This window comes from Anthonomus grandis, chromosome 22, assembly GCF_022605725.1.
Source record: "Anthonomus grandis grandis chromosome 22, icAntGran1.3, whole genome shotgun sequence".
NCBI lineage: Eukaryota > Metazoa > Arthropoda > Insecta > Coleoptera > Curculionidae > Anthonomus > Anthonomus grandis.
The window spans coordinates 32,997,412-33,011,019 of NC_065567.1; the positions used below are offsets into that span (position 1 = coordinate 32,997,412).

The following is a 13,608-nucleotide window of genomic DNA, read 5'->3' on the forward strand; positions in this document are numbered from 1 at the left end:
TTCCTACTTATCAAATCGTATCCAGGCTGTCAAATTTAATGGTGGTATCTCTAAGGAACTTAATATAAATGTGGGTGTTCCGCAAGGTCAGTACTTGGTCCTCCACTTTTTCTCATTTATGTGAACGATCTGCCACAACTGCAGGTAACTGGCAAATTTACATTGTTTGCCGATGATACCACCATCCTCTGGCATGACTCTGATGTTTCTCAAATGGAGGCCAATATACGTGCAGATTTGTTAAAAATAAAAGACTGGTGTGAAGCAAATTTTTTGACATTTAATGTTTCTAAAACAAATATCCTTAATTTTAAATGTAATACAAAAGATATATGTTTAAATAATGAAGCCACCACCATGCCACCGTTCAGTAAGTTATTGGGTCTTTTCATAGAAAAGTTCCTTAAATTTGAAGACCATATTGTGAATGTATGTAGAAAAGTCTCATCAGGCTGCTACGCCCTAGGGGTTATTGCTACCAGACTTATTTTCTCCATCGCCAGATCTGCATACTTCGCGATTATCGAGTCGCACTTTCGATATGGAATTTGCTTTTGGGGTTTATGTTCAAATTTACTTTTTAATTTAGTGTTTGTACTCCAGAAAAGGGCCATTACATATCTATGTGGCGCCAAGCCTCGTGACTCATGTCGCCCGCTTTTTGTAAATCATAATATTTTAACCCTGTGTTGTATTTATATTTTGGTAACAGTTTGCTTAGTTTTTATAAAATATAAACAGGAACTCCACTTAGGAAACCACTATAATACGCGACAAAATTATTTGTTGAGGCTGCCCATTCCTTATTTTCAACTTGTCCGTAGCTCTATCATATATGGAGGTAAAAAGCTGTTTAATAAACTTCCACGAAATAAGACAACTTAAGACTGAAAAAAGCCTACGTACAAGGACGAAAATATTTCTTGCTAGTAAAGCGTACTATAGTTTAAGTGAATTTTTTAATGATTAGCATTTAAGTATTTTTCAAAGTTTTATATAATTTTATTTTATTTTAAATTAGTTTCTCGTTTTTATTCCTTTAATGTACAGTCTATTGGCTTTGCCTACAACTTGTATGTTTATATTGACAATAAAGCATTTTTTGAGTTTGAGTTTGAGTTATTATATTTTCCATCAGGCCATTTTTTATTGATAGTACTTTAAACGCCTAAAAATAATTTTCCTAACTGTCTTATTACTCGGAGTGGTGATACTAAATCACCCCCTACGTTTCCAGATTTGTCCTCAAATAATTTTTTTATTATTGTTATCTTATTTATTATTTTTCATTATGCAATACACAACAAAATAAACATTTTGAGATTATGGTCTTTGTGTTCATATTTCGCCTTTAAGTACCTTTCTATGCGTAATGATCAATTCCTCAACCTGTATATGAAAAAATAATAGTTACGGTACGTCACAGTATATTTTACCTTCTTCGGAAACGAGTATTCTACCACTAGTAGATCTTGTGGAAATTGTCTATTTCTTAAGCAGTTGACCTAATTAGATAGAAATAATTTAATACTATTTCTTATATTAACTAAAACTCAGAAGGAGGTGTAAAAGTGAAAATTTAATTTTTACAGAATTTTTCTATATCATCATTTCATTTCCAAATTACTATATCTTCTGGAAATTATGTTTTTCTAGCGTAGTTTATTTTATGTGAAATATTTTATCAAAAATGGAGTCAACTATTTCTGAATAACAAGAATTTGAAGGTAAGTTAAAATTTAATTTCTATAGTAGTGTTTGGTATGAAACATATTAAATTAATTTAAAATTCAGGCATTTCTATATACAAACTAACCTACAAGTTGTTATAAAAAAACCTTTGCTACTTTAGGCTTTAATCAACACAATTTACCAAATAATATGACAGATTATAGGTAAATTAATTTTAATATCCTGTAGGTCAAAAACTAAGAGGTTTAGGACATACAGTAATGGCCAAAAGTAGACAGACAAATGGTTTTTTAAAAAAATCAAAGGAAATAAAAATTTTATAATAGAGATATTTAAGTATATTATGGGCAACATAAACATGTATAAAAATAATAAAACATTCTTTAGAAACAATCACCTAATTTGGTAAATAATAAGAAATAACTAAATATACGCTGGACAAATTTAAAAAATAACCAATACTCTTTTTTTTTTCGAAGTATTTTTTTTTAATTACAAACTAAACCATCTACAATATTAGTATTTTGTAAAATACCCATTATTGTCTATTACAGCCTGACATCTACGTGGCATTGATTCAATAAGATTGTCTATGAGTTTAAAACCAATATTTTTCCATTTCTGTTGCAACCGTTCGAATAATTCACCTTTATTTGAATAGTTTGTATCCCTAATATCACGATCTACAATTTCCCATAAATTTTCGATGGGATTAAGATCGGGTGACTGGGATGGCCATTTTAAAACTGGTATTTTTTCTTCTTCGAAAAATTGCTTCATAATTTTGAAGGAATGCTTCGGGTCATTATCTTGCTGGAACCTTCGTCTTACAGTTCTTGAGGACACATTACAAATCTCTAGAGCCTGTAATTCTATCTGAATTTGACAAGAAGTCATGAAAGGGTTATTCTGGCTAATTTGTTTTAATTTGCGTACAGCTCTAATGTCCATTTTTTTTGGTCAACCTGATTTATTTTTTGGCTCTAATGATCCTGTCCTTTCATCTTCGGGGCTTTAAAATAGATAGATTTGAGTTGAAAACGCGAGAGAAAACGACTTCGGTAAGTGTTCTTGATGATTTTCTGTTGTTTTCTATTTAAAGAAAACTGGTTTTTTCCACGGTACAATTTTTTTTTAATGAGCATTGGCAAAATGTTAGTCCTAAACTGGCAATTTTCACTAAAAAACCCAAAAAAAAAATATTTTTTTTTGGTCGAAAATCGAAAGGAAAACCCACGAAAAATTTGGAAAAAATGGTTTTTATTTTTTTATAAATAAACTATAACTCTGACAGCTTTTTGTGTCAAATAAAAGTTCTTGGGAATATTACGAGATATCCGCATGTCAAGAGGAATTGATTCTAGCTATCACAGAATCGGAGAAAATTGGAAAAAAACTAATTAACATAAATATCGAATTATCAAGAGCCTTATGGAAAAATTTCAATTTTTAATTTTTCTATCTTGTACTAATTCAGAGTACCTTTAAAAAATTTTACTACGAATTTTACTCTAAAATGAACAGAAAACTTATTTATTTGCAATTATCGATTTTCGAACAAAATCCGGCCCAAAATGAACATTTTTTCAAAATTTGCTCCGAATTCAAAATTTCTTTTTTCTGGTTAAAGACCATTTAAAAACTAGTAAAAAAGCGTTAGGATAAAATTTTCCAAGATTGATAAAAGCGTGACACAAAATAAAAAGAAAACATTAGATCCCATAAGAATCTAAGGGGTTAATTAGATCAAACAAAAGGGTTTTTAGGCAGAATTGTTATAATTATAATTTTAGTATTTTTCTACTTAATGCTTGTCTCTATTTGGTTTTTGTTAATTAAATAAAACTCAATGATATGCATAATAACGTTTATATACATAAATATTAACTTATATTTTTTATTTATTAAAGACCATTTCTCTCTATCTATTACAGATGAATTAAATAGAATTCGAAACGGTGGTAAGACCCAAATAGTTTTCTTCAGTATTTGACAAATCACAAGAATATATTATTAAAACTTTTCCACTTTACAGGGTGTTACAGAATAAGATGCTAACCCTTAAGGACATTAACGCCCCCTTAACTTTTGAGCTACAGGGTGTTAAAGTCTTTAGAAAAAAATCGTTTCTTCATCATAACTTTAATAACTTTCCAGATATTTTTATGAAATTAAGCACACACCGTCTGAGTATTAATAGCCATTTTTTGATGTAGATGTTTTTAAAGTTTAACCAGTGACGTCCGTATAAGAACGTAGACTAAATAGTTTTTTTTTAATATTATGTACGCCACAAAAACTATTTTTATAATCCCCATTCATTTTAGGGCAAATTTGATTTCTTGACTTTTTTCGTCCGATATGCGATTATTGCGGAAAAAATAAAAACATTTTTATGCATAGTAAATTTATTAGTAAAAGAAAAATAAATTTATTTATTTTATAAAAATATGTACATTATTTCACCATTACAGTACCACAACTCTAGTTATAGAAGTCTAGCGGTACTTTAAGATTAAATAGTTTAAAAAAGGTCATAGAGTCTCCCAAATTTGATTCTAAGGATGACAACTTTCAACACTCTGTACTATTACTTCATTTTCCAAATTATTGTCTGCAACTTCTGTTTGTCATTGTATTGCTATTTCTTATAATACTTTATATTGAAAAAGGGTTATAAGAATAAAAATTGATTTTTTCTACATTTTGACCGTTTGATAATAATGACCGAAAAACAAAGCTGAAAAAAGACATATTTCTTAATTTAATTTCTTTATAAACCATGTTTTTAAAACATACCTTTTTTCTATTTACATTTGATATTTTCGACCTATTATTCTACTAAATAATATTTAAAGTTAAGTCTATATTGTACCAAGATCGTCGATCCGCTGTTATGAGTATACTATACCATTAGCATGGTGGCGTTCTATGACAAATATAGGTCTGTTTAAAGATGAAAAAATACGTACAGATACAAATCATAAGCGAAATAATAATAAATAAGCATAAAGAACATACTACACTATTTATTCTCGCCTATTTAAAAAACAAATATATTTGCTTTTATTATTTACAATAAACTCTATGCTTAGGAGCGCACCTCTAGTGATAATATTCAAATGTCAATTTACATCCGATCGGATTTAAAAGAAGCTCAAACACCCCTTCAACTCTTGAAGGCAAAATGCACAAAACATATTTGATTGGAGGATTAGCCCTCGGATTTATTTTTTTCATCAAATTCATTTTGAAAAATCGAGAGTCGTTGAAAGCCACCTGTATATGCACTTTAATTAAGCGGGCCTTTTGCGGCACCAGCATGTCAAAACCAGGTGACGTTTGAGGGTTGGTTTTGTCTATAAATTGTGGGCTTTGTTTTTTTGCTTTCACGATTAATTCGGTGCAAAACCAATGGATTAAACTGCTGTTAAAAGATTTTTTTTTTAAATCACGAAAACTGGTTTCGACTGCCTTTTGTTGCACAAACAAAACATAAAACCTCTCAGTTTTTTCTTTTGATCTTTGTTTTGCAGCTGTAAATAAACTAGATGTTGTTGTGCTTTAGATTTTTCGATCAATGTTTCGACGCTAGGGCTTTTATCTTAAAATAATCTCGATAGGGTTGAAGTCTGTTTATGGCGTATATATTTTTCGATTCTCGAGAATAGCTGTGTATTTTTATTTTATTTTATACCACTTATATATCAATACAAGTTGTAATGCTGAACTTTTATTTTGGATCTTCTACATTTATCGATTAGATAAATTTCCACAAAACTAATTAATTTATCAAAAGAAAATGTAATATTCCTAATATCTCACGTTGCCAATACGCGTATTTTCCGAACTAGTCAAGAAATCCTTAATAATGTCACATATCAGGCTCAAAGAAACTCTAGGCCAATAAGTTTAATTATTAATTTCGCGAAGCATTAGAGTTTTAAGTAGTTTTAATGTATTGAAAATTACTTTTTAAGTAAAAAGTAACTTTAGTAAATGTTATGCCATAATAAGTCATATGCTCAACTGTTAAAAACAAAAAGAAAAGAAAATATGTTCGTATTAAGAACGTTTCTTTTTTTTCCTTTTTTTCAATTATTTTTAAATATGACAGGAACAACTCACATTTATTAAATACATTTGCAGGGTTGTTTTGTTTTAATCAATTGTTTAAAACACATTTATTAAGGAAGCGTTTTTTAATTTAAGTTCTTTATTCATTTAATTATACATTTACAATAATTATATTTTTAATTAGAAATTTAATTAAATAGGAAAAATTCTTATCTACATTATGCAACATTTATATTTATTTAGTAACAATAATAAAACAACAAAAATAATATTTCTTAGAGACTTTTATTTGAATTATTATCATAGTATGAAATTTATTATAGAATGTAAATAAATAAAAAAAAATAAATATAGGGTTTTTTGACTTAGACTCAAACCCTGGTGTGTATAATTTATACCAATTTAAACCTTTTATCCCCTGATGATGGACACCGCCGTGTCCGAAACATGTCGGGAATTATAAAACTAAATGATGTTTAATAAAGTGTGAGTGACATTGTAAAATGTTCGTTTTACCTTAATCAATTAAATCTATAGAAGAACATTTTTAAATTTAAATTAAATGTCCTAGACATTTAAAAAAAATTAAATTGGATGGTAAATAACTTTTTTGTGCATAATTAAATTGTACATAACGCACACAATACACAATATATTTTTAGAGTCATATTTCTTTTCGATAATGATGAAATTTTATAAAAAAAGTTCTAAATGAATTTCTTGTGCATAATTTAATTGTATACGATGTATCATATATTAAGCATTCGTTTTCTTAGTAATAATAGTAAATCTTCTATTTTAAATGCTGATATTTTTGTGCATAATTTAAATGTACACCATGCTTGACTATATAAGATGTATTTCAGGTTATATTTATTTTAAATAATGAATACATTTTATCGCAAAAAGTATAATCTGTTTTTTTGTGCATAATTTAATTGTACACTATGAACAATGTATTGATCGTTCGTTTCCTTAAAAAAAAAAAATAAAGTAAATTTTCCAACTTAAACGCTGCCATTTTTCTCCATAATTTGAATGTATATGACGAACAAAATATTCAGCATTAATTTTTATAATAATAATAGTAAATCTTCTATATTACGCTGCTATTTTTGTGCATAATTTAAATCTACACGACGCACACTTCCCTTAGCAAGACAAGATATTCCTTTATGCATATTTAGTTTCTACAATGATGAAATTTTATTGCAAAAAGTGTAAGTGTATTTGTGTGCATATATTAATTGTATACGAGGAACAATATATTAAGGATTTGCTTTTTTATTAAAAATAATATATCTTTTATTTTAAAAGTTTTTATTTTTGTGCATAATTTTAACTTACATGCTGTCGTTTTTGTGCATTCATTAAATATATACGATGCACAATTCCTTTGGCAAAACAAGATATTTTTTTAGGTCATAATAATGACATTTTATGAAAAAAATTTTTAGTGCATAATTTAATGGTATACGACAAACAATATATTAAGCATTCGTTTTTATAACAGTAATAGTAAACCTTCTATTTTTAATGCTGCTATTTTTGTGCATAATTTAAATGTACACGATAAATAGTTTCTGTATCTTTTTATTTTTTTTAAACAAATATAGTAATATACTGTCCTGCATGATGAACGATTTTTTTATTAAAGTCAAAAATATAAAAAATGCATTAATTAAGATACATACTTTAGTTATCAAGAGAACATTAAATAGCCATACATTGCGGGAATTTTTTTTACAAATAATTTAATATTCCCAAGTTGAAAGAAATTAATCAAATCTCTATTTTTAAATTGAATTGAATGGTAAAATAAATATTTTTCTTGTCCATAATTTAAATGTATATGATGCACAATGCATTGTACAAGATATTTCTTTAAGGTCGTATTTATTTTCGATAATGATAAAAGTTCATCGCAAAATAATAATAATAATAATAATAATAATTATTATTATTATTATTATTATTATATTAAAAATAATAATATTAATGATGATAGTATGTTTATTCAACAAAATACAGTAAAATAAAGTTTGAAATTAAAATATTTGAATAAACGAATGAACTTTGTCAGGGGTTTATGAATATACAGAGTAATAATTTAAACAAAGCAGTTTTTTAAATAAAAATTTAAAAAAAAACTTAGTTTGGTACTATTAAATTTATTACACTAATAACGATGAAAAATACTTATGTTATTCGAAATTTTATGCTCAACTAGTGCTAAAATATATTTAAATAGCATTTTGTAAGTTGATGATATTGTACAATAAACAACTGATAAAGTCTTGGAAGTATAACGGTCAATCATACCTGTTAAAATAGGGTTTTTCGGACTAAGGTAAATTGCGTTAAATCGGCATATTTTAATCTCAGGAATATGTGATGAGATTTTGTAAAGATCTTTGTGGGGATATGTATATCATCTAGGATGCCTAATAAAATAAAGGCTAGTGAAAAAAAAAGAGTAGTGCCTGAAATAAGTAGTCATTTGGGTGAAAATTAATTATTCCTGGATCTTAGAACAGATTCACAATAAACGTATCGGCCATAAGCCAGAAAATGGTACCAGTTTATTATTTTGGAGGAAGAACCACAGATAAACATATGGATCAGACTTAACAGACCAGATCAATAAGCATTTGATTTAATGAATAGACATTGCATCTAAAACATTTATTTTTAAACAAACTGAAAAACTGCTCGTCGACCGTACCTGTTTATATTCATTTAAACAACCATCAGTTAAAAAATATATATAGATAACGCATCAACAGATTCTATGAAAAAAATATTTATTGGAACTAAAATTAGAATTAATTTTTCATTATACCTTAAGACACTAGTGGAAACTAGAGTGAAATAGGACTGATAGTTAATAATTAAAAAAAGTGAATGTAAAAATTAGTGTGTTCTTTGATAATAATTTTGCTCTAATATGTTTAAATATAGGGTGTGTACTGACCATCGAATTATATACGAATATAACCAATATCATCTGTAAGTTACTTTTGTAAACTCTACAAATAAACTATTTAATAGGAAAAAAAATCCTATAATTGTAATCAGTAACAATTTCTTTAATTTGAATTTAAAATATCCGCAAATAATAAACAATAATTCTCTTGGCCAATGATCCCACGTTAAAATCATAAAAAGGCATGTGTTATGTATCAAAAAAGCAATTTGCATGTAATAAAATAATATAATTAAAATAACTTAAAGGATTCCCGGAACGCACGTTCAAAAGCGAAAATATACAGTTAAATAAACAAATATTGATTTGCCTTTAAAAGCGGTATAAGGCGCCTTATCAAGGCATCCTGTTATATTAAATTTTTAAAGTAGATCCAAATAAGGTGGGTTTTTAGGTCGGAAGTTTCAATTTTGAAAACTGATAATAAAATTATACTGGATTAAAATACGTTTGATTATTATTTATATGGCTGCACAATATATTTCCATCCCTAATAATACATAAGATGTTGCAAGGATATTTGCTATACAGGAGCTTCACTGGAAACCCCTGGATTAAGAGAATCTATTAAGCAAACCAATTGTACTGACTTGAATTTCGAACAAAATGTTGGGTCAAGGCGTGTTGCGCAACATATTCTTATCTTCATTGAAATATAAATATTATGTCGCAAGAAGTGTAAGCCTTCAAATACCCATAACAAATACTTTTACTTTTTTGAATTTTCAAACGCAATGAATCGATAATAATTAATATGCTAAAACGTATATGTTAATTAACACTGAAATAGAACTAATGCTAGTATTTATAGCTGTGCAGTTAAATGTTTACTGCAAAAATAAACGTTCATATCAAAAATAGAGACGTAGGCAATTACTGTGTAATTCAGGTGTGACGAGTTGGTCAATTTAAATAATACGTAAAATAAGATGTTACCTGTTGCCATCGTAAATGAGGAAAATCAGTGGAAAAAATCGATGAAACTGCTAGGTGCGCCGAGCAAAGTAAAAATCCAAAGACTCCGGTTACCCACGATTTTAATGGCATCATAGCGTAAGCCAAGAAACTTACAAATACGACCTGGAAAAGAAAGAAAGGATATTTAATTTAACTAGTATATGTATGTCCTAACTGATTTTTAAAAACAAACAAAAAGAACAAAAAATTATGTCACAGGACAACACGTGTCAGGAATATCCTTTTCATGTCTAAGTTTTTTGTTTCGAAATTCCAGAATCAATTATCTAGATTAACCTCAAAATTCTTCATCAGATATAAATATTATTGGGTACAGATAGCCAGATTTACTCCTTCTTGTAACTTTCTACTTTATTTTGTCAATTTTCTGGCCTTTGCTTTGAACTTCATTAAAAACTTTTCTGTCTAAATTGCTATCTCTTCTTGCTCCTCTAATCCACCCTTTTGTCTCTTTTTTTTCCAGTTCTTGTTGTCCAAGAAGTGCCATCACGGATACAGTAGAGTGTCCTCAGTGTGGTCATAAAATATTCTAATCATATTAATACATTTTATACTAATTATTATTTTAAAGTCATGATTTCTTTCCATCACTATCTCGGTGCATAAAAACGAAATTTAGGCACTCAAGTTTTAATATTTAACTTTTTGGCGCCCAACGAGAGTGAGTAACAATTCAATTTTGGCACTCAAGTTATTTTTTTCTTAAATATTAATGAGCTATTTCTCGACTATTAATGGATATATGAACATTTTAATATTTAACTTCTTGGCGCCCAACACAGAGAAAAAAAGAAACAATTTGAACCAACTAAATTTTGCGTTAATTGAAATAAATATCTTCTTGATATTCTTGAAGTACATACATATTTAAATTAATATCAAGGTATTGGTGGAAGCTAATTTCCTTGAAGCTTTAAAGCATTTTTTATTGTCAACGGGAGCCAAGCAAATATGTGAAAAACTATATTTAAATACCATATAAATGAATCAGTAGAATATTCATTTAATAGTGACGTTATCAATTTAACTAACACGTTATTTCTTTAAAATAATTCCAACATACTTGTATTAAATTTAGGCATTTAGTCGAATCACATTATTACAACTTTGAGTCAAATACCCTAAAGTAACAATATTTTTTTGCTTATAATAATTGATTGAGTTATGTTAAATTATCCATTTAGTTAAGCTAATTACGTTAATTGGTTGTGTCAAAAGTTCCTTGTATAATTTGAATTATATCAAAAATAAATCACGAAGACTTATATTTTTACAATATATTTTTCTGGAAGCAAAATGTTTGATGAAGGATAAATAACATAATAATTACAAAACTGTAAAATATATAATTCAAAACTAAAAAACACCATTAAATTAAAATAGATATTAGAAACAGAATTTTATATAAAAATTAACACAGATTAATTAGGTTAAATAAGCTTCTAGTATTTTTAAAACGTTCAACCAAAATTCTAGTTTCACCAAATCTGGTTAATGCTTGCTTCCAGCTTACTTTCTCCTATTTTATGCCCTACTAGTTTAACAACATCATGTTCTGATAATAGCTTTAGAATATCTAAGTCTGTAATATTTTCAGCATAAAAGAGAAGATTTTCCTATCTTATTATTAAATATTTAGAATGTATGTCCATAATTTGAAAATTCTTAGTCAAATTATTCAAGGAATACCTGTATAAATTTCTAAATTTAAATTATGGATCAGTTTTTGAGTTATGAGCATATTGTAAAATTTTTAGTGTTTTTCTCAAAATCCTATATTTGAATCCAACATTCCTGAAATTGGCATTTCTTAAATAATTCGACTAGATGTGGATAAATTTTCAAATTTAAATTTTGACTAGCTTTTAAGTTACAGGCATTTTGAGAAATTTTTAGGAAAAAAATATGTTTCTTCCAAAAGTCCATTTTTTTTTCTCAAAATCCTGTACATAATCTCAAAATCCCTGAAATACGTGTCTAGTCAAATTATTCAAGGATTATGTGTATACATTTTTACATTTGGATTTTGACTTTTTTTGAGTTATAGCCATTTTATTACATTTTTAGAAAAAAAAATGTTTCTTTCCAAATTTCTTGTCTTTCTTAAAATCCTGTATATGAATCACAAATTTCTAAAATATATCTAGTTAAATTATTCAAGTAATAAATTTTCAGTGAATGATAAATTTCAAGTGAATAAATTTTTAAATTTGAATTTTGACTAGCTTTTGAGTTATTAGTGGTTTGTGAAATTTTAAGGAAAAACATAATTTAAAAATACTTAATTTCCTCAAAATCTTGCACATAAATCCAACATTCCTGAAATACGTCTTTAGTCAATTTATGTAAGGAATGCGTGAATAAATTTTCAAATTTGGATTGATTTTTGAGTTATGGGCATTTTGAGACATTTTTAGAAATAAAATTTTTTTTCACAATCCTTTTTTTGCCTCAAAGTCTTATACGTAAATCCTAAATCCCTCAAGTAGAGCTTTGATCAAATTTTTCCGAGAATACGTGTATAATTTTTTAAATTTAAATTATAACCACTTTTTAAGTTATGAGCATTTTGTAGATTTTTTAGGAATTCAAATTTCCTGAAATAGGACTAGTCCAATTATTCATAGAACATTTATGTTACATATTTGGATGTTAATATTTATTTCACTAAAAATGGGCTTAGTGCACACCTTAATTAAATTGTATTTGTATTTATTTGCGGAAAGCACCCTAACATAGTGCAAGTAGAATATTTAATAAGCTTCTACTACAAGCAGAAAATTAAGAACTCGTTTAAGTAAACAGAAGAATAGCTATTTTAACCCGGACACCGAACACCAAAATGGTTAATATTATTAAAATTATTTGAATATTATTAAAAATTAAGTTTGATAAATAAATATTAGTTTCAAAGTTACAATAAAAACTATTTTCAATAACGCCCTATATGTTATGTAGCGGAAAAATGTTATACCTTATTATTAATTTTTAAGATTATGGTAATAAATTTAAAAATTTATTTTTTCGTTTTTCTCTTGCAATTTATGACTGTACCTTAAATTGATAAAAGTTATAATATTTATCTAAATTATTAAAAAAAATAATAGACCCAAATGTTTATGTAATGTAAAAATTTAAGTATTCAAACTTATAAATCTTAGATAAAAAAATATATGGAGTAAAGAAAGTAAAGAAAATAAAGACTTGATTTAAAAGAAACGCATATTCAGGGTTGTCAATATTTATTAATTAGACGTTTATTTAATAATTAAAACTTTAAAAACTGGTACGTGGCGAGATGACGTATTACAGGAACGATTTCAATTTTTTTTTTTTTTTTATATCGGTTATAACTTTCCCTGCTACTTACTTAACTTCAAACACTCAAAATCCATTTCCCAAGTTTTATGGATATATAGTTACATAGAAGCATTTTTTAATATTTAATTTTAATTTTCGCCAATTTGCATATTTATTTATTAAACTTAAACGGATAAAATAATTTGTAATAATTGCTTTAATAATTTTAACTCTTGACTTAATAAAATATTGGTCAAATAAATCATGAAATTAAGTCAATTATGCGAAATTGATTAATCTAAATAAAGTTACATCAATTTTAATAAGCACCACTTTCTCCCGAATAAATATGAGTCAAATACACCATTTAGTTGAGTTTTGCCATTTCCTTTTTTCAGTGTCTAAATGAATATTTTTTTTGAAAACAAACAAATCTTAAAAAAATGTAACAGGATAACACCTGTCAGGAATATACTTTTCTTTCTTTTCTTTTGTTTCGAAATTAAAGATTCAGTTATCCCGATCAACCTCAAAATTGTTCATCAGGTGGAATACCATTGTCATTTTCTGCGTTG

General features: G+C 27.0%; 1 protein-coding gene across 6 annotated transcripts in view; it reads right to left on the reverse strand.

The window, feature by feature from the left end:
- Window positions 1-13,608, reverse strand: part of LOC126749160 (Ca(2+)/calmodulin-responsive adenylate cyclase) — a 163,055-nt gene that overhangs the window by 90,344 nt on the left and 59,103 nt on the right. For all 6 annotated transcript variants that reach the window (XM_050458839.1, XM_050458840.1, XM_050458838.1 and 3 more), the window contains exon 4: window positions 9,692-9,835. In XM_050458839.1, coding sequence (XP_050314796.1) covers window positions 9,692-9,835 — 144 coding nt within the window. The remainder of the gene's footprint in view (window positions 1-9,691; window positions 9,836-13,608) is intronic.